A 26813-nucleotide genomic window follows, 5' to 3' on the forward strand; every position below is an offset into this window, starting at 1 on the left:
AATCATTATTTTTCCATTTTTTTCGTTAGGCAAATTAACTTCAAATTAAACAAAAATTAATGCGTTGGATTTGTTAACAAATCTATTAATTTTTAAAAATAATTTAAAACTTAAATAATAAGCTCATTAATACAAAAAAAAAATTATGAGTAAAAATTGATTTAAAACAACTCTATTGTTTTTCTTTTACTTAAAAAATATTATTTCTCGATTTTTTTTTTCACTAGGCAAATGAACTCTAAATTAAATAGGACTTAATGTGTTGAATTCGTTAACATGTCTAATAATTTTTAAAAATAATTTAAAACTCAAATAATAAACTTATTAATATCATAAATTTATGGATATTGGTTTATTATACTATTATTTCTTGTGGTTAATAATGATTATATTTTTTTTATGCATCATTATGCTTTTATAAATTTTCCGAACACCAAATCAAGTGACACTTTTTATTGAATTTATTAATGAATTTAACAATTTTTAAAAATAATTTAGAACTCAAAAATAAATCTAATCATTAGAAAAATAAAAAAAAATAAAAAAAAAAGAGGAAAACTGATATATCACGAATTATGACTTATCCTATACATACAACTATTTTTTTTCTTTTAAAAAATTCTCATTGGGTAAATACATTATAAATTGAGTAAGATATAACTAATAATTTAAACTCTTTAATAAACCCTTTAATTTTTTTTCAAAAAATTTGCAATAAAAAACCAATCCAATTAATTATTGATTAAATTCTAAAATATTATGTTCAAATTTGAGTATTAAATGTGTGCATATGTAATAAAAAACTTGGTTCATTTATATGTTAAAAAAGTAAAACTTTATTAATTATTCATTTTAAATAAAATACTATTGATAATTAGTATTATTCATTTTTAACAAAAAAAATGCAAAGATGTTAATATTCTTATATTTCTAACATATAATAAAATAATATATTTTATACTAAAAATATAATTTATGTTTTTATTATAATATTACTATTTATGTTTTACTAAAACTTATTTAATTTTTAATTTATTTGTAATTACAAAATTATTTTCATTTTTAGTATGACATCAACTAAATTTAATTAATTAATAATATATAAATTGAATTTAAGATGTTTTTACAAAATCAAAATATATATATTTTTAAACATTTTATCCAAACAAATCTTTTTGTTTTTGTTTTTTTTTTTTAAAAAAAATTCTTTTATAAAGACAACTTGTCAAATATCTTTATTTTTATAAAACATTAAAAAGCTTTTTTTGTTCTTTAAATTAAAAATAATTTCTAATAACAAACCAGCATAAGAGATCATGGTCAAACAAGAAATTGAAAAAAAAATTTAAAATGCTTTGACTTGTATTAAAAATAAATGTTACAATTATTTTTATTTTGTAGTAATTTTTGTTTCACTAAAATAAAAAAAATTGTTTCATAATTAAAAAAATTATTTATCTTTAACTCATATATAATTGTAGATTTAATTTTATTTTTTAATAAAGCTTAACTTGAATTTAATTTTGTATTATTATAAATTAAATTTATAAATTTTTTATAAAATAAAAGTAAGACATTATTTTAAAAAATAATACAAATTCTTTCATCCAAATAAGCTTCTTATTTTTATTTTAAAAAATTATTTTTTAAAACATCTTGTCAAACATTCTTATTTTTTAAAATAATTTTAAAACTTTTTTTTTCCTATTTTGAAAATAAATTTTAAAAATAAATTTTCAAAAATATAGCCAAACGGAGCCTTAATTTTTATGAATTAAATTTAAAGGGTTTAATCAACTACATTCCCTTCTAGTATTTTAAGCATCAAATTATCCTATTAATTTTGGACCATTGGATGTCCGTGGAGCCCATCTCAAACACGGTAGATTTTTTTCCAAATCAAAAATCAAACACGCGCCCTGGCAAGCGGGCGTATCATTGCACGCGCTTTGCGTCGCCATCCTCTAAGTTCCTGAGCGGAGTCGTCTTCTGATTCTCTCTAGGAAGGCATTAACATCTTTGTTGTGTGGACACCCATGAATTCATAGAGAGAAGAGCAAAAGGCTTTGGAGTTTCTCTCTAGATTTAGCCTGTTTGTATCGTAGTGTGTCTGCGCCGAATCCTCCTCTTTTTCACTCCTCAAAACCCTATTAATAAGGTCTGATCTTCCATTTCCGATCATCTTTTTCATTTTTTCTTTGTTTCGTAGTTTTTGTGTTTGGTAGGTCGGTTGATTGAGTGATCGATTCTGTTTTTTTTTTAAAAAAAAAAAAAATTTAAAATTATTTTAATTTATTGTTATTATTATTATTAATTTCATTGTTGTTTGTTGCTGTTAGGGTTCAAAAGAATCGAATTTTCAGTTGCAAAACCTTGTTCTTTCTGGATTTTTTTTCTGTGCATCTAGGTTTCCAAAATAGAAAAATTAGGTAAAATCGATTTTAATCTTTGGTCTTGGTTCTTGAATTTGTGATTAAAATTTGTGCCATTATTTTGTGTCCGATTGGACACAATTTGGTCCAAGATCTTTCTTTTTGCTGAAATATGCATATTAAATTGAAAATTCTTCATGTTTTATGGATAAGGTTTTGGAACAAGAGAGATTTGCCCCTGTTTGGTTGATGAAAAAAGGGAGCAAAATAAAGAAAAATAAAATTTCAGATTTTTTTTTTCTGTGATTGAGAATTTTAGCTTTTGTCCTGTTTTTGCGCTGTTTCTGGAGCATTAAGATGTTTGTTTTTGTTTTTGATAGGGAACGCATACTCGTACTCACATCATGAGCGCTAGTGGGGTAAGAGAAGTTCCATTGAGGTATGCAAGGAGCAGTAGGCGAAGGAAGACAGTTCTGAACTTGGATCTCAATGATGCACCACCCACTGATACGAGGGACCAGGAGGGGCCTTCAATCCGAACAATGCCAGTACCCCCTGCTGCCATTGATGTTGAGGCCATTGATGATGAAGTTGTTGAATCCTCAGCCACAGCCTTTGCGGCAGTAAGCCTTCTTCTTCATTTTTTTTTTCTGAATATATTTGTAATGCATTTTACTCTACTTAAATTTATTTTATTTTTTCTTACATTGTCTTGCTACTAATCATATACATATTTTTTCTTGTTATCTCATTCTAGGCTAGAAACAATTCCAGAAGGATTCGTGGAAGGACAGTTGTTGATGTAGATTTGGGTAATTAAAGTTTTCGTTTAATTTTTCATTTAATAAATGGCTTTGCAATTTTGTGTATGTGCCAAAATAATTCCAAACATCCCCATAGAATCTTTAGCAGACACTTATTTTTAGTCTTTTTGTGGTCTTCATAGACAATTACCTTTTGGCACCTTTTGCTTAACAATTTTTTGATACAGTTACCTTCCCAGATTGCCAGAGATTGATTATTTTTTTTTTTTTAAGGAGAATAGCATATAAATATTAATAATTTGTTTGACAGAGATAAGAAGGCGATGGTATCTGCTATCAATAGACTGCTAGAGATTGTTGGTAACAAATACTGTCGCCTTCGTATCTCTATCAATCAAAGTATTAATATTAGGTTATTGTGTTTAATAGCTCATGGAACACCAAGTTGGATTAGGGGTCAGTCTTCTGTTTCTTGTGTTCTTATTAGCTTACACAATATATTTTACCCTTCCTATATCTGTATAGTACACAGCAACATGGTTATTGCGGCGCTCTCTCCTCAATCAATCAAATAATTAATCTTTATATATCATTGTGTTTGATAGCTTGTTGTGGAACACCAAATTGGATAGTGGCTTCTTTTTCTTGTATTTGTATTAGCTGATACCCTTCCTATATATGTATAACACCAAGTTGAACAGTAGTTTTCCTTCTTTTTACACCCTTCGTATATCTGTGTATATCTTCATATAACCCAATGGTTAATGCATAGTTTTTTTTCTCTATGAACATTTTTCAGTCTTTATATATTATTGTGTTTAATTGCTTGAGAAACACCAAGTTCAATGGTGGTTGTGTTCTTTTTCATGTGTTTTTATTAGCTGATACAATATACTTTCCCCTTCTTGTATCTCGGTTTAGCTCACAAAACACTTTGACCATTGCAGAAGTACAAACAACAAGACCTCTTAATAACCGCAACAAGCGTAGAAGAGCTCCTCCAAATCAAACAATTATCAATGATGATCGTTATATAAACTTGGAAAGCAGTAACAGCTTGTTGGTAATTACATCATTACTTCATGCTGAAAGCGATAATGTTCATTCTCCTTTTTCTTTTCTTTATCTTAAAATCCTATGCTGTAGTCCTCTTTGTTGATATTGTATTAATTATTTGATGCATTTTAGGTTGGGAACCGGACAAGTGACTCTTGAATCATAATGATTTACATTTCTTCCGTATTTTATTTGTTTGGGTGCTGTATGTATAAATGTTTTTTCTTCTCTTATTAACCACTGTATCAAAACAATTTTGTCAATGTAGTTGACTTTAGAAGTTGTCATGAGTAGAAAAAAATTTTAGTATACCAGACAATGGGTGTTGGATGCAGTCTAGGGACAGCATTAGAAAGAGGGACTCATTTTTGAGTTTTGAATCCTCAATCTGTTCTTTGCTCATGTTCCAGTTACTTTCATTGTCTTTTAGGGCTGTAAATAGTTATGGCTCTCATGGCATGAATATTTTTTTTTTTTTTTTTGATCAAACTCATGGCATGAATATTTTTAATACTTGGGCTTGAATTGCATGTGCTACGTTTGCTATGGATCATGCAACAAGGTGATGGTACTCTTCATACAAATTAGATTTTCTTAGATGAAATTGAATTTATTTTATTGATATACTATGTTGAATGCATTATGATTTTGTGAATTTTACTCCTGATTCTGCACATATGCTGATGCTTTTGAAGCTAAAAATGCTCTCTATCTCTTTCATGTGCTTGTGTGCATGTGAACTCATGTTACTGTTGAGTTTGCGTAAGTTTCAATCCTTACCTCCACTATCTTTATGGCAGTCTCTCTTGCATGTGTATGTGTGCTTGTGATCATGTGTTGATGTGGTTTATGTAAGTTTCAGTACTTAGCCTCACTATCTTAATGACAGAGAGAGAATAAGCCTCCAGAACAAACTTGGCATGTTCCGCCTCTGCCACCCAAGGAGCCCACCTTCAACTGTCCAATTTGCATGGGTCAGTTAGTTGATGAGATGTCAACAAAATGCGGTCACATTTTCTGTAAGATGTGCATTAAGGCTGCTATATCTGCCCAGGGTAAATGCCCTACCTGTAGGAAAAGGGTCACCATGAAAGATACCATCAGAATTTACCTTCCTGCAGCCAGCTGAGTGTGATGCCTGCGCCAATCATGTAATTATGTAAGTTTGCTCTATCACTTCCCAATCTTCTTTTAAAATTGGATAGTAGAAAATTGTCTAGAAAGCAGAATGAAATTTTGATACACTATTTTGGTCATTTGAAAAATTGTACATATTTAGCAAGCAGAATGAAAAGCTTTTAATTTTATGAGGTTTATAAGATATGCAAAATTGAAAATTGAAACATGTGAAATGCAAAGTTAAGACTAAGTAAATGATGATTTATTAGAGTATATATTATACCAATACCCACCAAGGGAGTGATACGAAAATGAATGCCTACATGCAATTGAGCTTTGAACTGTTTAATTTTTTAACTTAGTGCTCTTTTGGATACACTTCAAGTTTTTTGTTTTTAAAAATAAAAAATAGTAGTAACTTTGATATAAAATATAGGAACTCTTTTATGAAAAGTGTGGACTTACCTTCTATCTTTACAAATCACTTTTAAAATTTGATGTAGTAAAATATTTTTAATACCTCAAATTTTTAAACAGTTTTTAAAATTCATTATATTTTTAAGGTAAGTCGCAAAAAGCTTGCATTTTATAGGATATCCAAACAACACCTTAAACTTCTGTTTTTTTTTCTTTTTTTTTTCCTCTTTAATTTGTAAAGTGGCAAATTTTAAACAAATACACAAGATTGGAGCTTAAAACAAATTGTGCTCATGTACATCCTGTGTGTGATCCGGCAACCTATTTTCTATAATTTTTATACCTTTCTTTCAATTATTTTGGAGAATATTTAAATTTGATTCACTTAATCTAAGAAAGCATCTGATCATGTTATTTGAATATAATGGAAGTAAATTCCTTTAGTTGGTACAATGAATTTCAATTTGCTTTGTTCTCATATATAAAAGAAAATTTGTTTGCATTTGAAAAAAATGACCACCCTTTTAAGTCTACTAGATCATTTAGACCCTGACCAGATATATGTAGTTGAATCCAAAGCTTTTGTTTTTAATCCTAGCATCAATATAATTTTCTGTTAGTGAATGTCAGCCCAGCGATTTACTTTTTGTTAGTGAATCTCTGCCCAGCATTTATCAAAGGAAAAAGTAATATATGTTGTGATTAGAATTGAGATCAACCCCATTCATGAATTCAACGATTTTGTTGTTAATATCAAAGCTGCTTTAACTTCTGTTTTGGTTAGTAAAATCTACGTGCATTGCTTATCATAGAAATTGGCATATATGAATGATGCAAATTGAAATCATGCCCTTGATATTTATGAACAATTTAGTGTCTTTTTAAATATTTGCAATTACTGAATGTTTCAATGAGTTTTGGTTGAAAGTAATGGACACAAAGTTTTGCCTGAAGCTTAAACTCAAAGTTCTTGCTGAAATCTTTTCCAGTTAATTGTATTAACTTCTTCACTTCAGCCTATGTTCATCTTCTCTTGATATTTTCGTAAACATGCCATATCTGTTGGGTGGGTGAGTAAGAGAGGATACACTTGGGTCATCGGATCTGTTATTGAAGCTCTACTTTTATGACAGGCATAGGCTTAAAGATTTTCAGCATATAAGGAGGGTTATAAAGACTGGCTTTTGGAGGATAGAAAGAGGAATGAAATGATGGGTCTTGGCATGTCATCGGACTCTTTTATTTTTAACATTGGTATTACATAATCATTTTATGGTCATGGTGTAAGTGCCTTGTTGCAATGATGGGTGGGTCTGTGGAGCCAAATCTTTCTGGTTAGTGGATGATTTAATTGACTAAGATATTTGTGTACTTGTTTTATAGTTTTGTTATTTTCAGGATATTCTAGTAGTAGTATAACTTATCTATAAACTGAGCTTAATGGCATTTAGTGTTTTGATTTGAGAAAATCTAATGAGTTAGGGCTCTGGGTTTTAGAAGATGGTACTCTGGCTAATCAATTGAATGGAATTTAGATGGCATAATCGTCTGGTTCATACTAGCACATTGTATTTTCTATGATTGCCGGCTTAATTTTATTGTGTAGCTTTTTCTAGTTAACACATGTTAAGTATCACAATACTTGGTTTAGAGGGTGTTTGGTAAAACTTAATACTTATTATTTAATGACTTAAGCTTATTTTAAGCTAATCAGTTGTTAAGTATTAAAGTTGTTTGATAAAATTAATTTAAAATTTATTCTAAATCATCAAATGTATTTATTTTTATAAATTATAATTAAGACAAAAGTAGTTTGAATAATAATGGAGATCATGGACTAAAAAGAGATCGTAAAAAAATAATTAGGGTAAATGAGGGTAAAAATGTAAAATAAATATGCGGATTTAAAAATAAGTTAATTGTTTTTACTTATTACTTAAAGTTGTTTTTTATTTTAAGGCATATTTATTTTATAAAATATATTTAATTTATTTAATAATTTAAATTAAGTTATTAAGTTAATTTATTAAATACCGATTTATTTTAAGTATTTTTATTTGGCTATAGACTCCCTTTTAGTAGGGTGTAAGGAAGGCGGGTTGGGTGGGGTTATGATACACCTAAGCCAAGCTCAAGTTGAATTAAGAAACAATCGACTTTAATCTGACCATTGATATGTGGTATTCAACTAAGTTCAATTAAACTTCATTTTTTTAAGCTCTGCATTACGTATAGATCAATTAGGTTAAGATTCCGGTTGGTCTAGTTATTATATGGATGAAATTGGGATTAATTAAGGTTTTGGTTGTGTTAACTTGCCTATAGCGGTTTTTTTTATTTTTATATATTTATATCAAAATGTAAATAGTGTATAAAATAATATTTTATGAAATAAACAATAAATAAATAAATAAACTATCCATCGTTTATGAAATGATAAATAATATTATTAAATTTGGTTATTTTAATTTAAAATTATTTGAAAAACATAAGGGTTAACTCTTTTTTAGAATAATTTTTTGTTCTTTAAAATAAAAAAATAAAAAAAACACGCTAAACAATCAAATATTGTTTTCTATTTATATTGTTAAGAACATAAAACAGGTATTTTCGTAACATTTTTTTTAATCATTTATTATTTATTGTTTTCACTTATTTTTTAAAAGTTACTTTAAAAAATAATTATATAAACATGTAAAATAATTAAAAATAAAACATTGTATATTATTTTTAAAATATATTTAAAAAAATTAATAATATGTTAAAAATATTTTAGGTTTCTAAACAAATTTTTGTTATATAAAACATTAAAAAATAATTTTCAAAAACTATTTTTAAAAAATGTTTTTGAAAAAAAATTACCATTCAAATTCTAAATCTCCAAAGATATATTATTTTCGAAAGTAAATATATGCTTTGATATAAATATATAAAAATAAACAGATTCTACAGGTACTAGGAGAAATTTTCCCTTGAATTTTCTCAAGAACCCAAAATCCTCAATATCCCACGAATCTAATATCAGTCGATAACATATTGTGGAAATGTTTAGAGATCGAAAATATTTCAGAAATGGCATCAACATAAGCACCCCCATGAAAAGGGATAACAACTTTTGAAATCGAGACAAAACCCTAATCATAATCTAGGATTGAAGACGAAGTAGGGCTTTATCAATTAAGGAGAAGCAAGAGGAAAAGATGGCTACAAACTCTCTCATTGTCGCTGTCGTACACCCTTGTCATGCTTCCCCTTGATCGACACCACCACTAGAGCAAGCAATTTTGTTGGTAGAGCGGTTGTGTGTTCTAGCGTCCCAATAGCCTTTCCCAGAAAAACATACGGCTTTGATTCCATTGCCACCATTGCTACTACAGAGAAACGACCATAGGAGGTGGTCTCTGAAAACAGTGGCGCAACTAGCCTCTATTGGCGGTAGTGAAAAGAAATTTGTAAAGCGTCACGTCATCGAATCATCTTCCTCCAAAGACAAGTGCCCCCATTTCTCAAACAAGCTACTGAAACTGCTGGGAAAAGGATGAGGAAAAAAACCCAACGATGTTTTGTGTTTTAAAAAACTGAGAGTGCTTTAGACTTCACATTCGAAACCCTACGTACCGCCCTCATCTTTGTTCACTTTTTTTTTTTTTTTTTTGCACATATCAGACAATGCATGACGCAAAAAAGATATTTAGGCTGGATTCTTGAAAATACGGGGAAAAGTAAGGGGAAAAAATAAGGAGAAAAAGTGGATGGAGAGAAGGAAAAAGCGAAACAAAAGTAAAAATAGATTTAAAATTGATAAATTATTTTATATATTATTGTAAGTTCATTTAATTTATTTTTTATCTTTAAATAAATTTTTTATTAATTTTAATTATATATATATTTTTTTATTTTATATAATAAAATTGAATGGGAGAAAATTATTTTTTTTGTATTTCTTTTTTAATTTCCTCAGCACTTTCTAGGAACCAAACATAGTTTAAGGGTTAGGGTACAATATAAAATAATAATTGTTTTCTAAAATTATTATCCAATGTTTTGATCTTTGAAATTTTGAGAGAAAATATGAAGGAAATAAGGTAGAGATAGAGAAAAAAAGAAATAAAAGGTACAAGAAAATAAAAATAAATTTAAGTAATTAAATTATTTTATATGTTTGTTTAAATTTATTTTACTTATTTTTATTTTGCTTATATGTATAAAAATTAAATAATTTTAAAATATATAAAATTTTAATTATTTTAAAATATATTTAATTTGCTTTCATATTTTTATGCTAAATCAAATACAAGAAAATAATTTTTCTTAATTTTTTATACATTTTTTATTATAAAATATGAGAATTTATCATATTATAGGAATTTGTAATTGATCATCCATACCAATGTAAATTTCTTTCTAATTATCTATCCTGAATAGCTATAAAAGGAGAGTTGTTAATGAAATAACATTCGATTCTCTATCGCCATTCTATATGATCTTCTTCCAATTTCTTCTCTTTCTGGTTATTTTTATTCAACATGTTATCAACATGATCCTGAGTCAATGAAGTTTGTTTTGCAATGGAAAAGTGTGTGTGGACCCCGCATTTCGGCTCATGCGTTTTCCACTCGATGGCGAGCTCGATTTTAATTTGAAAAATGATTTTTATGGATTAAGAAAATGACTTGGAGTCGCCACTTATTTTTGTTTTATTTTTAAATGGGTAAATAAAAATAAGAAAGAAAACCCTAAGTGTGACTCTTTATTTTGGAAAAGGTGATCTACGAAAAACGGGATCGGGCTCGAGGGTCAGGTTACTTATTGGGAAGGTACGGTAAAGACCGTAGCACCCCTCTAAGTCCCTAAAGTCGGGTCTCTACTAATGAAATGAAGCTGTTGTGGCAATTGATGTGGAAATCAATGAATACTCAAGGTGATCATGCATGTGAGGGAATCAAAACACTCAATAAAGAATCGACCGAAGTGAGAACGGGGCATACCTTGGCATCAATCGATCAATGCGCTATCAAGAAAGAGGGTTAGTACACAATTAAAAGAATAATCTCATGCATATCATAAAGCAGAATGAATTAGTCATGTGTGATAATCAAATCAATCAATCAATTCATAAAATCACTTATGTAGGGCCCTCACCACAACTCGTTTATTTTGCATGAATTAATGTCACAGACTCCATTATTTCGGAATTATGAGAAATTCGTTCATGCTTATTAAAACCAAGAGGAGCAGAAGATTGTTTGAAGACCAGAATGGAATTAAAACTATTTGAGAGAAAATCGGATTTTTGAAATTTATTTGAAAAATTGGAATCTCGAAGGTTATTTAAAAATGATTTGAGAGTTCGGGATTTAAAATGAGTGGATAAGCGAATGAGCGAATAAGTAAATGAATGGGATAGTGACGATGGTGAAATAATAAAGATCAGGTAAATAATTATGAGAGATGAAATTTTTAGAGATTGGGGATTAGATTTGGAAAGTCGGGTTCTTGAGAATTAAATTTTAACGATTAAAACAAACAAATAAATATGGAATGATAACGCTAATGAAACGGAAATAACATTTTAAACGGATAAAAATGAATAGTGGAATTTTTAAGATTGAAAATTAAATTAGGACGTTGGATTTTTGAAGAATTGGACTTTAAATAAATAGATAAGTGGGGGATGATAATTCTAAATGATGAAAATAAGATTTAGATGAATAGTGAAATTTTTAGGATTGAAAAATTAAATTAAGACATGGGATTTTTGAAGGATTGGGTTTTAGATGACTAGATAAATATGGGATAACGATTCTAATTGATAAAAATAAGATTTAAACGGATTATTGAAAAATTAAATTACTAAATAAATATGAGATAATGATTCTGATTGATAAAAATAAGATTTAAACGAATATTTGAATAATTAAATTAAGACAAGGGATTTTTGAAGGATTAGACTTTAAACAACTAGACAAATATGGGGTGATAATTCTAACTAATGAAAATAAGATTTAAACGGATTATTGAAAGATTAAATTGAGACGTGGGATTTTTGAAAGGGTTAGACTTTAAATAACTAGATAAAGACATGATGACAATTCTTAACTGATGAAAATGAGATTTAAACGGATTATTGAAATATTAGATTTAGACATGGGATTTTTGAAGGTTTGGACTTTAAATAACTAGATAAATACATGATAATAATTCTAAGTGATGAAAATAAGATTTAAACCAATTATAGAAAAATTAAATTAAGACATGTGATTTTTTGAAAGGGTTAGACTTTAAATAACTAGATAAATGTATGATAATAATTCTTAATTGATGAAAATGAGATTTAAACGAATTATTGAAATATTAGATTAAGATATGGGATTTTTGAAGGATTAGAATTTAACTTTAATGAATGAGATTTTTAAAAGATGATAAATAGATACATACGAAATAATAATAATAATTAACAATCATAATGTTTAAACTAGTGAAATTGAATAGTATAAATTTCAAGATAAAAATATAATTAACAATAATAATTTGTCTTTTAATTGTCTTTAAGTTTGAGTTAACTAAATTGGTAAAAATGAAATAAGATAAAAATAAAAATGAATGAATGACTTAATAAATTACTAAATTAGAGGTTTAAAAACTTATTTAGAAATGAAGTAGCCAAATGGGCTATCCTGAAATGGGTATGGGCCATGAGAGTGACTAGCATAGGGGACATGAGGTCCTTCATCAATGCAAATGGGCTTGGGCTCCAACCAAGCCCATGTCCATCATCATGGACAGGCCCAAACTCTAACTCCATCACAGCCCATATATTTGAGAAAACAAGCTACCCTCCGTCAACATGCTTGGATTGGGCTCCAACTCAAGCCCTAGGCACCCACCTTTTCAACACAGCCCGTTCATTTAAGAGAATATTGCTCTCCATCAACATACCTGGGCTGGGCTTCTTCTCAAGCCCAGTGTCCATCATGGGCAAGCCCAAGCCCGTCACCAACACAAACTCCATCACAGCCCAAGGCATCCCTCTCCATCTGGGCAGCTCCCTCAGGCAAGACCTCCACCAGCAGCGACGTAGAGGAGAGGGAAGAGGTGGCAGCTTCGAGGGCGGTGCCAAGACGGTGGAGATATATGGCTTTCGAAGCCACGACACCGACAGATGGATGTCTTCGCCGATGGCACCGTCGACCACATCGCGGAAGCAGTCAAAGAGGACGGCGCGCGGGCTGCCGTCGACGTCCTAGAGAGAGGCGCTCTGAACTGAAGCAGCGGCGCTGAACCCCAAAGGCGACTCCGACGAGGTTCGTGGGGAACGAAAGGCTTGCTTGGCTGCTGCCCATTCCCTAGCCACTGAAGAGGGCTCGCGCGCATAGAGGTCTGAGTGATGGTGGGTACGCGGATATAGAGAGAAAAGGTGGTGAGGGGTAGGATTTGCATGGAGATGGGTATTTACGTGGATGTTGCGGCGGCGGGGGGGGGGGGGGGGGGGGGCAATCATGCAAGTTTTTCATGCATGTGAGAAGAGAATAGGTATGATGGCTAGAGAGAGAAAAGGTGGTGGGAACAATAATGGATGAGTGAGGTGGGGGATGAAGAACTGGGGGTGTGCATGAGAGATAATGGGCATGCACATGGCGTAAAGAGGTGGGACATGGAAAACGTAGAGAGGGAAAATGTGGTGTCGGGCATGTATGACAGGTTTGAAAGAAAATGGGTATGAAGATGGAGGTGCATGAGGGTGAGCGGGTGAGTATCCTGGATATTTGGTGAGGTGTAACTCAAGGTTCATGCAGGGGAGCCTGTTTGGGCGACTGTTTTTGGGTTGTGGCCGCTTGCAGAGGTGGGGTCTTGCCAGTTAGTGGGATGAGCAATTAGTTTTCATATATTTACTCAAACATCAACCTCAAAAAGAAGAAAAAGGTAAACCATATTCTGAGCCATTTGAGAGAGAAAACAAAGGAACCAGAGTGCAAATAAAATAGAGCGAATATGATAACAAAACCCAGTAGAATATGCTTAAACTCAGCAATATGAAGAGAAGAAAAACAAGAAATACAAAATGAAAGTGCTCATAAAGGTCATACCTAAGTCTTCAAGCGAAGATGATACGACTTACTTTCTACTCCAAACCTCTTCAGACATCTCGCTTATTTTCTCTAGTCCTCCCCCTTAAACCCACTTTCTTTTTTTTCCCCTCGTCCTCAGCTTCCCCCTGACCTCAAAACCCTCATGTCCCCTATCACCCATTCTCCTATGTCTTCATCAGCAGGCATGGCTCCTCAACCACCAACATGGCCATCCCTGCTCTTTTCATGTCTCTACAACTAGTTTTCCAGGAAAAAAGGGGTCCCCCTTATTTCAAAAAGAAATGCAAAGAAGAGAGAAAAACTCTCCCCCCGAGCCCCCCACAAAAGGGGTCTACAGTGTGTTTCTTCCAAACTCCTTATTGATTTTAAGTAAAGAAGTTTCTACTTGTTACTTCCATGTTCAAGAAGAATAGAAAAGGCTTATTTCCTACTACAAATATTTCTACATCAATACTCATGGAAATGTATATTACAATAATTTTTGTTTTTCTGTATCACCCAATTTTAATTATTCATGGCCTGAAATCATGTAGAAAACGCTATTACATTAATAAATATTGATACTCATATAACTATAAGCTACATAGATAATGTTTTGTTCTATAGATAAGAACTATTATTTACAACCAAAAGGCACGAAAAAAAATAAAAATAAAATTAGTAGATTAATAAATGATTAAATTCTTATAACCAATAGTAATGTATACGTAGAAGTTACATAATTATTATACGTAATCAAAAGTGATAAAAATAAGAATATTAATATTTTTCTTAATAGCCACAGTATATTTTCTTCTATTTTTTTCTCTTTATTAAATAAATAATACTTTATTCTTAATTTTTTATTCTCTTATTGGTGTTAAAGGACTTATAAAATAATTAAAATTATCAATTACTTGATAATATAATTATCTAATGATATATTGATTTTATCAAATGTTATTATTTGTGGAGATTCTCCACTCCTTATATTCTTGTTAATAAAGAATTTGAAAATCTATAAGGTTTTTAAATAATTATTTATCATATTTGATTATTTTTTCAATGAACTTCAAATTACCAAACAATGGACATGAAAATCTTATTCAGGAGGTGCTACTTATCCTCAAGAAAAGAAGTCAAACAACAAGAATTTTAATTAGAATTAAATTTATTTTATAATTATTTTTATATAATTATGTGAAAATTAAATTAACAATTTAGAACCAAAATCTATGCAAAATTTATTTACTTTTTTAAATAAAATTATTCATAGTTAGCAATTGATGGAATTATTTTTTCATTTTATTATTCAATTATTATCTAATTATTATGTAAGTTTCTTAAATCAACTGTAATTTCTAATTATTTTACCCTATGATAATATGAAATGTTGCTTCTTATGACTAGAAACTATATAGAAAAATATATTTTATTATGTTACATTGTCACAAGTTATGTAGAGAAAAAAAAAATCTCATGTACTTTTATAGTTAGAAGTAATATAATAGTTATTTTAGCAACTTGGAGCTATATGAAAAATTCATTTATACATTCTTATAATCTGAAGCTATATAGAAAAATATTTTACATATCTTTATAGCCTAAAAAAGTTATATAAATTTGTGGTTTGAAGCAATTTTTGAGTCAAAAATTAACTTTGAAAAAAGTGAATTGATCTCAATTGGGAGTGTTCTTATTGGGGAGAAGTTAGTGGATATTTTGGAGTATAAGATGGATTACTACCTTTCGAGGATCTTGGTTTACCTTCGGGTGTAGTATTTCAATCTAAGGCAGCGTGGGACATTGGGGATGGGAGGTTCTTAAGAAACCTTGCAAGGTGAAAGAAACAATACTTGTCAAAAGGACAATGGCTAACTCTTACTAAAAGCACTTTTTTTAGTCTTCCCATTTATTTCGTGTTCTTTTTTATTATTCCAAGAAAAGTGAGCCAGAGACTTGAAAAATTCAAGGTGCTTTTCTTTAGGGAAGGGAAACTCTTGAAAAAACATCCCACTAGGTGAATTAGACCAAGATTTTTTTGCCAAAAAGGGAAGGAGAGTTGGGCTTTTGGAATCTTTCTATTTTGAATAACGTTTTCCTAGGCAAGTGTATAAGAGATTTGTGTTAGAAGGGAGTCATTGTGGAAACACCTTATTATAAGGAAGTTTGGGGAAGAAGAAGAGAATTGGTGCTCTATAGAGGGTGGGGGGTGTATATAATGTAGGGTTGTGGAAGACAATAAGGAAAGGGTGGGGTGCTTTCAAAAGTAAGATTTATTTTATTGTGAGTAATAGAAGAACTATAAGATTTTAAAGGGATATTTTTGCTGGAACACTTTCTTGAGAAGCTCTTTCCCATCTTTGTTTGTTAAGTTACCTCAAAGGATGCTTGCTTAGCAAATGTTTGGGAGTAAGCTAATGTTGCGGGCATTCAAACCCATGTTTCTTAAGAAATCTCTATGATTGGGAGTATGATTATATTGATGTTATGAAAGAGCCCTTGAAAGTATGACATGGTGTAACAAAATGAAGTATAATTAACAAATGTATTTATTAAGATTTTGATTCCCTTTTTTCATCCTTATTTATTTTAATTATTATTTGAGCATTCACCCCCTATCACTTGCATTGTACATGACTTGGGTGCATAAAGAGTTGTAAAGAAAATCCAAGCCATGGGTTCCTTTGTTTAGGGAAACTTGGATTATTCTATTCCCAAGCCTTGAATCTTGTTAGGTCCATGATACTATCCCTAGGGCTACTAGTCTTAGCAACGGAAGCAAAACAAATTTAAAACTTTTTATGGATCTAGATCTATATATTAGAAGTTCTACCAAGATCTGGATATTCATAGATCAGTTCCTTGTAGTGAAGAACATTTTTGAATGTTAAAATAGTCTCTAGAGATCTTACAAACCACTAATCTTCCACTTGATGACTCATCCTTAAGTCTAGGCATTTAGGTGGTGGAGAACTCTAAGGATTAGATGTTAGAATAAAGCCTTTTAAAAGCATGACATGATATAACAAATTTATAATTCATTATTTACTTAATCATATTCTAGTTTCACTTTTATCTATCCTTATTCCATGCATTGTACTTTACGAGTATTCTCATCTAACATCTCTTGCATTGTAAATGATTTAGGTACATTAAGAGTTGCATGGAAGATCCAAGTCATGAAATCCTTGTAAATAAATAATTTGTTCATAGCTAGTTTGTGTGCTTAGGCAACCCATTATAGGTTGTAATGCACTACCTCATAATTAGAGAGATGACTGGTCTTGACTATCGAGATGAGTTTCCTCTAGTGAGCACACTAGTGTGTATGGTTACACATTGGACATAACTTACGGTAAGTCGTGATATAAGGCTATCAAGTAGTCATGACTTCACCAAGTTGTTTCATTATGTTGTCTCTCAACTTTGAGAGAATATTGAGCTTGTGCCAAAGTTAATAATGGTTTTGACATACGGGTGAGATTCTAAAGTCATCATATATTCCTTATGGATTAGGTCATTGTTGATGGAAACTGATAACAATAAGCCTTCTCAAAGGCACCATAATATCTTATGGGATTGAGACAAATTATCATCTTGGGTGATCCTAAGGAGATGTGTTCATGTAAACTATAGCCATAATAGTTCCTTAAGTGGAACTTGACATAAGTTCTTTGTGAGTTAAGATATGTTAGTTGATCACATAATAGGAAGATTTGCAACTCAAGGATATATAGTAGATGTAATCTTGAAAGGTTGATAACTTTTTCTTTATTAAACCACAAACACAAGTTCATGAGGAGATTGAACTACTATGATTGTAATAATTCTTTATTTGGAATTTGACATATGTTATTTGTGAGATAGAGTATGTTAGTTGATCACAAAATAGGAAGATCTAAAACTCAAGGATTGGGAAGTAATATTGAGAGATTGATAACACATATCTCATTATATTATGGGTACCGGTTCATAAGGAGTTTACATATAGTGGATTGTAGGTCACTGACTCGAGTTTATATTTCATTCTAATATCATAGGATATTGGAGTGTAGTTGACTCTTTGTACTGAGATGTTGAATTAACTTCATAATTGCATTCTTAGTGGTCCTTGTTCAAGCTCACATTCCATAGTGACACTTTTTTTCAAAGGATTTTTAGGTTACCTAGTTATATGAGTGCATAAGGACATTTGGTAAAAATGCAAGATTGTACTTGATCTTATGAATAGTCTTTTTGAACTAAACTAATTAATTAATTAAATCTCAATAAGGCTAATTAATTAATTAGAACCCATTAAGATTAATTAATTAATTAAAAATCAAGTGGGTTAGATTAAGTTAACCAAGCCTAAGATGAGCTTAAGTCACTTAAGCCCATGAGAAAGATTATATAAATTCCCTTAGGGGTTTAGGGTCTCATTTTGTGCTCTTGCTATTCAAATTCCAATGAGGAACCTGAGCCTTCACCCATCCAAAGAGGATTTCACCTCCTCTAGCACCTAGATATAAGAAAGAGGGTTATTGGGAGGAAGATTATTTGGTGTACGAGATCTACAATGCCTACAAAGCTTCTTCATTGGATTGGATTTGATCAAGGAACATCCAAATCATAAGGATGACATTTTCCTTATCTAGATCTGAAGTTTTTAATGTTATAGCTTCTATTATGATTAGATCTAGAAAGCCATAGGAAAAAGTTGCATGCACCCTAACAATCCAAGGATGCAAATAGAGATGATACCCAAGTATTCCCAACACTTGAAGCATTCTTTTTTAGATTGCAAGGAAAATCAATGAGAAGGGATGTAGATGACAAGGTTGCATCATCAATATTGATTCGGTCCAATATCTTTTATTGAATTGCTCGTTCAATGAGCATTCTCAATATTATGCCTTGAACAGGATTCAAACCTCTATGCTCTTTAGCACAAGATTTTGAATCTCAAGTGATGGTTGTAGAGGAAGGCAACTTTTTAGTTAAATTTTTATTTTTTAAACAAAAAAAAAAAAGGATGGTGCAAAGGAGATTAGAATCATTTTTTGGTAAATATTATTTGGAATTCATAGGCTCCCACCAAAGTAAGTGTTTTTTTTTTTTTTTTTTTTTAAAAAAAAATAGGAAGTAGCTTGGAAAGGAATCTTAATTATGGATAACATGAAGAGGTCATGTTGGACTTTATTGAATAGATGACTTTTATGTAAAGATTAGGAGGAATCTAGTGAGAACATCCTCTTCCATTATTCCAAGGCAAGATTATTACAACAACTGGTCTTCTCCTTATTTGGAGTTATATAGGTTGTGTATTCCTTAGTTAAAAAACATTATTAAGTTGGTAGGGTCGTTTTGCTGGAGAGAAGAGGAACAAAGTCTGAAAAGTTTCTCTTTTATGTTTGTTTTGGACCATTTGGAAAGAAGAGAATAATAACGCAATTGAAAAACTGAAGTTATAAATTAATAGCTCAAATCCTCTTTTAAGTGGAACTATTTAGTGCAGACCAAAAGGGTCCCTATAGTTTGGGTCCATGTCCATGTCCGAGTTTGATTTTGTTGTTTCAGGTTGCAAGTAAAGGGAGGAGTATTTGTTTTTATTTTCCTTTCCCTTTTATTTTTATTTTTATTTTTTGCTTTGTCGTTGCATTGTGTACTTTGTGTATTTTGTGTTAGCTCTTTTTGGTGCTCAATATATTTCTCTTTTTGCCTATCAAAAGATAAATATTAATTTTTCTTGTATATGCAATATGCATTAATTTTAAAAAAATGGAGTTACCTCTTAATAAATTCCTTTACCACTAACACTCAAAATCAAGAGGAAAGGGTAATTGTCAACATTTTTAAATTGATGAAAATCTATATCTTTTCCTATAGAAAAAATATTGACCAAAATTCAAAGTCATATTTAGATATAGAGCCATCATAGAATGAGGTCACTAAAAAATTACCAAGCATTTTATTTCAGCCAATTAAGACCGAAGAAAACAAGGCGCCCTATACCACTACAATACATAACTTTCCATTGATGCCTAGGTATGGATTTCTCAATAGAGTAGATTTGGTTTTTGTGGATACAATCATTAAGGTGGATTTTCATACCAATGGAGTTTGGATTCTAAATACCATATATATTTAGATTCTAAATATCTAAGGCTTTAACAAAGTTGCTTTAAATTGAATGACCAGGATCAAAAGTTTTGATCATCATCCTTCGGATGAGGTTCAACAATACCTGCTATGAGACCCTATATAAACGAATTCTCCTTTTCTCTCACATGCATAAAGAATTTTGTTATGGTCATGGTGAGCCATAGATGACCTTTAGTTGGTCAACAATTTTCCATAGGAATTTTTGAGGGATAAAGCTTCTCCTTCAATCTTATGGTAAATTGTTGATCCAATTAGAGTTCAGTTTCATGGGAAGATCGATGGTCAAGAACCTTGAGTAAATTTTCTACTCTTCTCCTTTTCTTTTATATTTCTAATACCACTGCTAATTCAACAGTTTGTTAGCCAGATGCTAAAGGGAAGTGCCCGAGGAGGTCAAGCAAATCTGGTCCGGGAAGAGATTCTTCCTTTCCACCTACTTATCACTATTTTCTTCGAGTACATTCCATCAAGTTTGTAAACATTCAGGTGGCATAGTATCCAACAAGGGTCAAAATTTTGCGATGTATCATCGAAATATCGTGCTTCGATCGGCAGCGATACAATATTATCATGAAAATTTTGCCCCTCTAAATAATCAAGGGGTTATTAATCCTGTGATGAATATACAAATCAAGGGGTGTTTGATAATTGTAAACTAAATTAAAAAAAATTGTAAAATACTACAATAAAATAAATATTTCCAAAATTATTGTTTTTTTAACACATAAGAAAGGTACTATAAAAGTTGGGGCCTAATATCCAAATTAATAAAAAGTCGTGTGTCTTGAAAGAGATGATTTCTTATAAAAAACAAAAACAAAAAATTATAAACACAAATCAAACACAAATCATTTGTTAATGAGATGATTTCATAATATATATATATAGTATAAGCAAAAATTGTTTCTTAAAGAGACAATTTTTAAATATTCTTTCAAAAAAAAATTCCAAACAAAATTGTTACTTAAAAGAGAAGATTTCTTAAAAAAAATAAAATAAAATTTATAAGCAAAAATTGTTTCTTAAAGAGGTGAAAGAGAAAATTTCTTAATATATATATATAAAAGTAAAAATTGTTTTAGAGGTGATTTCTAAAAAGAAATTGTTTCTTAAATAATAATAATAATAATAAGCAAAAATTGTTTCTTAAAGAGACTATTTTAAAAAATTTTCTTTCAAAAAAACTTTCCAAACAAAATCATTTCTTAAAAAGAAGATTTCTTAAAAAATAAAAAATAAAAAGTAAATTGTTTGTGCTATAAAATCAAGATCAAGGTGATTTCAGTTTTCTCCAAACAAGAAAAAAAGAAAAGAAAAGACAAAAACAATTTTGTTAAAGTTATCACTTAAAGGTCTTCTTATTTATAATTATATTTTTAACTAATAATGTATTTCAATAATAAAAGTATTTAAAATATATGTGCTATAAAATTAATTAATTTTATGTACTAAATTCAATATATAAAAATAATCGCAATTATTATGGATATATTATTTATAAATAATAATATTTATAAAAGTTTAAATTATGTTAACCGTTGATATATTGATATCATATTAAAAATAATATTATTTAATATTAAATAGGATATTGATTACAAGATATTCTGATTTTTAATATTTAAATTATTTTAATTAATTATTTAAAAAAATTAATTTAGTTTTATAAACAAAAATTAATTAATTTAATTTCCAATGGAGCACAAAAGATTTAGATAAACTATTAATATGTAACCAAGAAAAAAATGATAAAATAAAATAATGGTGAAAATATTTATAAAAAATATGAAAAAGATTACGACACTGCATTATAGCATAGATGAATGAGAAGATTTAAAGCTCTCTTTATTCTGATCTCCATCCCATGTGGGATGGGGACTTGACTTTATACTTAAAGCTCGATGTGGGATGGGGACTTGACTTTATACTTCAATGCGTGACATGACACTACTTGAGTACTTATATTTTATTGTTTAATATTGCAAACAAAATCTAAAAAGTAATTATTTTTAAAAAAATTATGATATTAAATATAAAAATAATATAAATTAAATAATATTATATTTTTAACCATTATAAAATCAAAACATATAACTTTTAACATATAGTTAAAATTAAATAATTGAATTTTCTTTGATTTTCAACATATTCATATTTAAATATTATACCTATTCTATTTATAAAAATTTAAAATATTAATAAATTTATACTTATGTATAATTTAATTATAATATCAAAGTTAAAAATAAAAATTATTGATTATTTATTTATTTATTTCTATTTTAAATTCTTATAATTATTTTAAAATTTAATTATTATATATATATATATATATATATATATATATATATATATATATATATATAATCATATCAATTTGATTACAATTCAACTATCGATATGACCAATAAACCATGAACTAGAAAGGCCTTGTTTGGTAATTATTTTCAAAATAGTTTTAAAAAATGGTTTTTAAAAACTGTTATCTAATATTTTATATAACAAAAATATGTTTGGAACCTAAAATGTTTTTCATCTATTTTAAATATGTTTTAAAAATAATTTTTATATCTAGTGTTTATTTTTAATCATTTTATATGCTTGTATGATTATTTTTTAAAACAATTATAAAAAAACAAGTGAAAACAATAAATAAATAAAACAACTAAAAGATGTTATGTGAAAACATCATATTTTTTATTCTTAAAATAAAAAACAGAAAATAATTTTTTATTACTAAACGTGTTTTCTTGAATTTTTTGTTTTGGAGAACAGAAAACTGTTTTTGAATATAATTATAAAAAAGTTCTAAGTTTTTTGCTTCAACGATTGATCCGATTTTGAAAACATTGGATAGGTCCATTTAACCAAATGTATTGGAAATGTGTTATGGTTTCACCAAGGCACAATATTTGTTGGGTCAAATAGCAAGAAAAATATTCATCATATTCTTGACACCAACGTTGACCCATATCCATGAAGGCCTAATATTGACCAATTTTCATCCTCAAAATCATTACTTTTTGGAAACAACAATGAATGATCTTTTCTTCTTTGTATTAAAAAGGCATAAATTATAAAGAAATGTAACAACCTAGCTTTTAAAATTGCATGTAACACATGCATGGCATAAATGCATTATACACAAGGAATGAAACAGACACAAATGAATGCAAGCTTGACCCACCCAACAAATTTCTATTTTAGTTTCCGAAACTACATCAAACTATGCAACCACATTCATATGATTCCATGTGTAAACACTTTCTCAAACAATCAGCTCGATGCCTTTCATTACGTCTTCTTATCTACCCTTTTTCTCCTTCGTCTCTCTATTTGCTTATCTTAGACTTAGCACTTGTGCAATCAACCCTGATAAAGTTAGTTTTGATCAAAACTACTATAACACATGGGGATTTTATCATTTCTCCTCCATAAACAATGGGACAGAAGTTCGGCTCTCTATAGACGAATATTCTGGTTTGTATTCCTCTCACACATGCAACTTCTATGTATATATAACACTTTGGTCTACTGATCTTTGTTCATCTTTATCATAACTTCTAAATCTTACATCCATTCTTGTTCTTGAACGGATGTAGGGTCAGGGTTTATGTCCAATCATACTTATGGCTCCGGATTCTTTCGAATGAGGATGAAGATACCAAACAAGGACTCCTTAGGAATCATCACTACCTTCTATGTAAAGATTTTGTTTTTTCTTTTTCGTAAATAAGAGGGTTTTAAGGGCTTTGTTTAGTAACTGTTTTTAAAATATGGTTCTTAAAAACAATTTTTAATAACAATTTTTTTTAGAATTGCTCTCAGTGTTTTTTAGTGTAAATGTCTATTTAAAAATTTGAAATATTTTAAACATGTTTTTTGTATTTTCTAAATATATTTTAAAATTAACTTTTTTTATGTAGTGTTTTATTTTAATTATTTTCTATATTTATATAATTATTTTATAAAATAATCCTTAAAAAAGTGAAAATAACTTAAAACAACCAAAATATATTATTTGAAAATAACCTATTTTCTGTTTTTTTTTATATAAAAAAAAACTACTTTCTTTTTTTGGTTGTCAAATGAATTTTTTATGTTTTTTTTTTTTCTGAAAAACTATTGTTAAAAACATACTCTATTTTCTGTCTTTAAGGTAAAAAAAAAAAAAAAAAAAAAAAAAAAAAAAAAAAAAAAAAAAAAACTATTTTCTTTTTTTGGTTGTGCAATGAGTTTTTTTTTTCTAGAAACTATTATTTAAAAAATTGTTATAGAAATAGTTACCAAACATACCCTAAAATTCTTACCTCAATCTCTTTTCTTGTTTAGTACCTTTTCGTTTTCATTTTTTTGTTGTGATGTATCAGTAATTTATTGATAAATACTGATCAGCTTAATGGTGATTCATGACAGCTTACTTCACAGCAAAATAATCAGCCTGCTGGAAATCATGATGAACTTGATTTTGAGTTCCTAGGAGGCCATGGAACGCCATACACATTGCAAACAAATGTGTTTTCAAATGATAATGGTGGTAGGGAAGAAAGGGTTGCTCTCTGGTTCGATCCCACAGCTGATTTTCATACATATAAAATTCTATGGAACCAACATCAGATAGTGTAAGAGAATGTGTATATAGAAGTCAATTTCCTTCTTGGACAATACTTAAACACTTCTTAACCTGGTTCTGATATTTTTTTTGAAGGTTTTATGTGGACAAAATCCCTATCAGAGTGTTTAAAAACAATACAGGCATTGGGGTGAATTATCCTTCCCAAGCAATGAGTGTGGTGGGAAGTTTATGGAGTGACACAACTTGGGCAGCCCATGGGCAGCAAATTAACTGGACTCAAGCACCCTTTGTGGCTTACTTTCAGGGATTCAATATTAATGGCTGCTTGAAAGACATCGACAGTACTAGTCAATGTAATTCTACCCACTATAGGTGGAATGGACCGAGGTACATGGGATTGGACCAGACTGAAATCGTCACTTATGAGAAGGTGAGACGGAAATATTTGACTTATAGCTATTGTTCTGATAGGGGAAGCCTTCACCCAGAATGCCCAAGGCGAACATTAGAATGATTTTGTAATCAAAATGGTTGTCTACCAATCTTATATTGAAGGATGCATAATAATTATTTGCAGATGATTACATTCTTGGTGTATTTGTACTAATCTATAGTTGCAAATTAAGGTAAAATAATGTCCATGGAGCCTATGTAATTATTGTACACTTACTATCCACGGGCATTCTAGGCCCGTAGGACCTTACCAAATTAAGGTTCCCTATATAGTTAGTTCATGTGAATATCATAATCATTCCCATGAAACAAAATATCATATGTCACAACCCAAAACCCACTTCAAGGGCATAATGGTCATTTCATACCTTAAGTCCAAAGGCTCAAGGTGGAAACGATACAAACATTTATATTGTAACTGGAAATTTATCAATTACCTAATTCCTGTTCAGAGTAGTAAGACAAAATTCTAAAATCTCCAAGTATCAATTTTAAAAAAAACTAACAAATCAATCATAGTGTTATTGTCTAAATAATTCCAAATTTAAATAATTTAAACAAGAATTAAACTTTAACATCTAAGCAATGTCCAAAATAAAGTTTTGAACCAAAATCCTAACAAAGAAAAATTCCCCAACCTAACCATCACTCCTCGCCCGAACTGAGAATACCTGAAAAAAAATATCAACGAAGGGAGGTGAGCTCAAAGCCCAATAAGGAACATTAATACAGTTTCATGGATCAAACATTTTTCAATTATGCTTGCAACTAGGAGATATAACATATACTTATTTTCATAAAAACTTATGAATTCAAAATACTAATACATTCAAACTTTTCAACAAACTTTCTCATATCCATTTCAAAATAATTTCTTATCAAAACCAAATCAAATGCATTCAAAATATTTTTACTCTGGTTATCAAAAAATGGTGCCCAATTAGGTGGGATTTCACAAATGAGTGGCTAGTTTCAAATTTGTTATAGTTAAAGTGAACAAAACCAAATATCAACAATTATAACCCATTGACTAGGGCCATAAAGTCAACTATTATAACCCGTTAACTAGGGTCATATAATATCAACTATTATAACCCGTTGATTAGGATCGAATATATCAACAATTATAACCCGTTGACTAGGGCTATAGAAACCAGAGTCAAACACTTTATTTCATTAATTCAAACTTGCAAAACAAAATATCATATCTCCAAAAATTTTCACTTTTCATAAATAAACAAAGAAAATTCTCAAAAAAAATACTTTTTATACAAAACACATATTTGATCCATGCGAAAAGATAAAAATAATATTTTTACACATTTCAAAATACAATATAAAAAGAAAATTATTTTCTTTTATAAAAACCTGCATTAATTTCCCTTACCTTGAAGAAGCGCTAAAAAACTTGAAGTATTTAACTTGACAAATTTACTCCTCACCTAACATTTCATACACAATTATCTAAAGGTAAAAATTTGACAATCCTAAAAATATGTTATTTAGTATTAGAGATCCTAATTAATTTCTCATATTAATATTATTACCATCCAATAATATTTTCAACTTCCTAAACAATAATTTATTTCTTTTTTTCTAACTTATCTAAATTAAATATTTTAAGAATATTTATTTGCATTAAACTATTATTACTATTATTTAAATCCCCTAAACTTAACAAATACCCCATGTAATTTTATTTTTATTTTTATTTTTATTTTTATTTATTTATTTATTTCAACATGCCAAATCCTTCCTACGCATCTTTCATTTTTTTTCTCACTCTAAAGTCAAAACTTTTAACTTCCACTCACAAGTTTTATGTAATTTTCATATCTGA

General features: G+C 29.4%; 2 protein-coding genes across 2 annotated transcripts; both read left to right on the plus strand.

The window, feature by feature from the left end:
* The first annotated feature begins 1946 nt into the window (after positions 1–1946).
* On the plus strand, positions 1947–7229 carry LOC117929380 (E3 ubiquitin-protein ligase RNF4). The gene is made up of 6 exons (XM_034849682.1): positions 1947–2158; positions 2753–2995; positions 3130–3184; positions 4084–4199; positions 5082–5351; positions 6862–7229. Exons 2-5 carry the CDS (start codon positions 2777–2779, stop codon positions 5319–5321), a joined length of 630 nt encoding a protein of 209 aa, XP_034705573.1. The 5' UTR covers positions 1947–2158; positions 2753–2776; the 3' UTR covers positions 5322–5351; positions 6862–7229.
* Positions 7230–23228: 15999 nt separating this feature from the next.
* Positions 23229–25034, plus strand: LOC117928342 (putative xyloglucan endotransglucosylase/hydrolase protein 1). The gene is made up of 4 exons (XM_034848239.1): positions 23229–23424; positions 23547–23647; positions 24361–24566; positions 24653–25034. Exons 1-4 carry the CDS (start codon positions 23229–23231, stop codon positions 25032–25034), a joined length of 885 nt encoding a protein of 294 aa, XP_034704130.1.
* The last annotated feature ends 1779 nt before the right edge of the window (positions 25035–26813 follow it).

Source organism: Vitis riparia, chromosome 13 (assembly GCF_004353265.1).
Source record: "Vitis riparia cultivar Riparia Gloire de Montpellier isolate 1030 chromosome 13, EGFV_Vit.rip_1.0, whole genome shotgun sequence".
Classification (NCBI taxonomy): domain Eukaryota; kingdom Viridiplantae; phylum Streptophyta; class Magnoliopsida; order Vitales; family Vitaceae; genus Vitis; species Vitis riparia.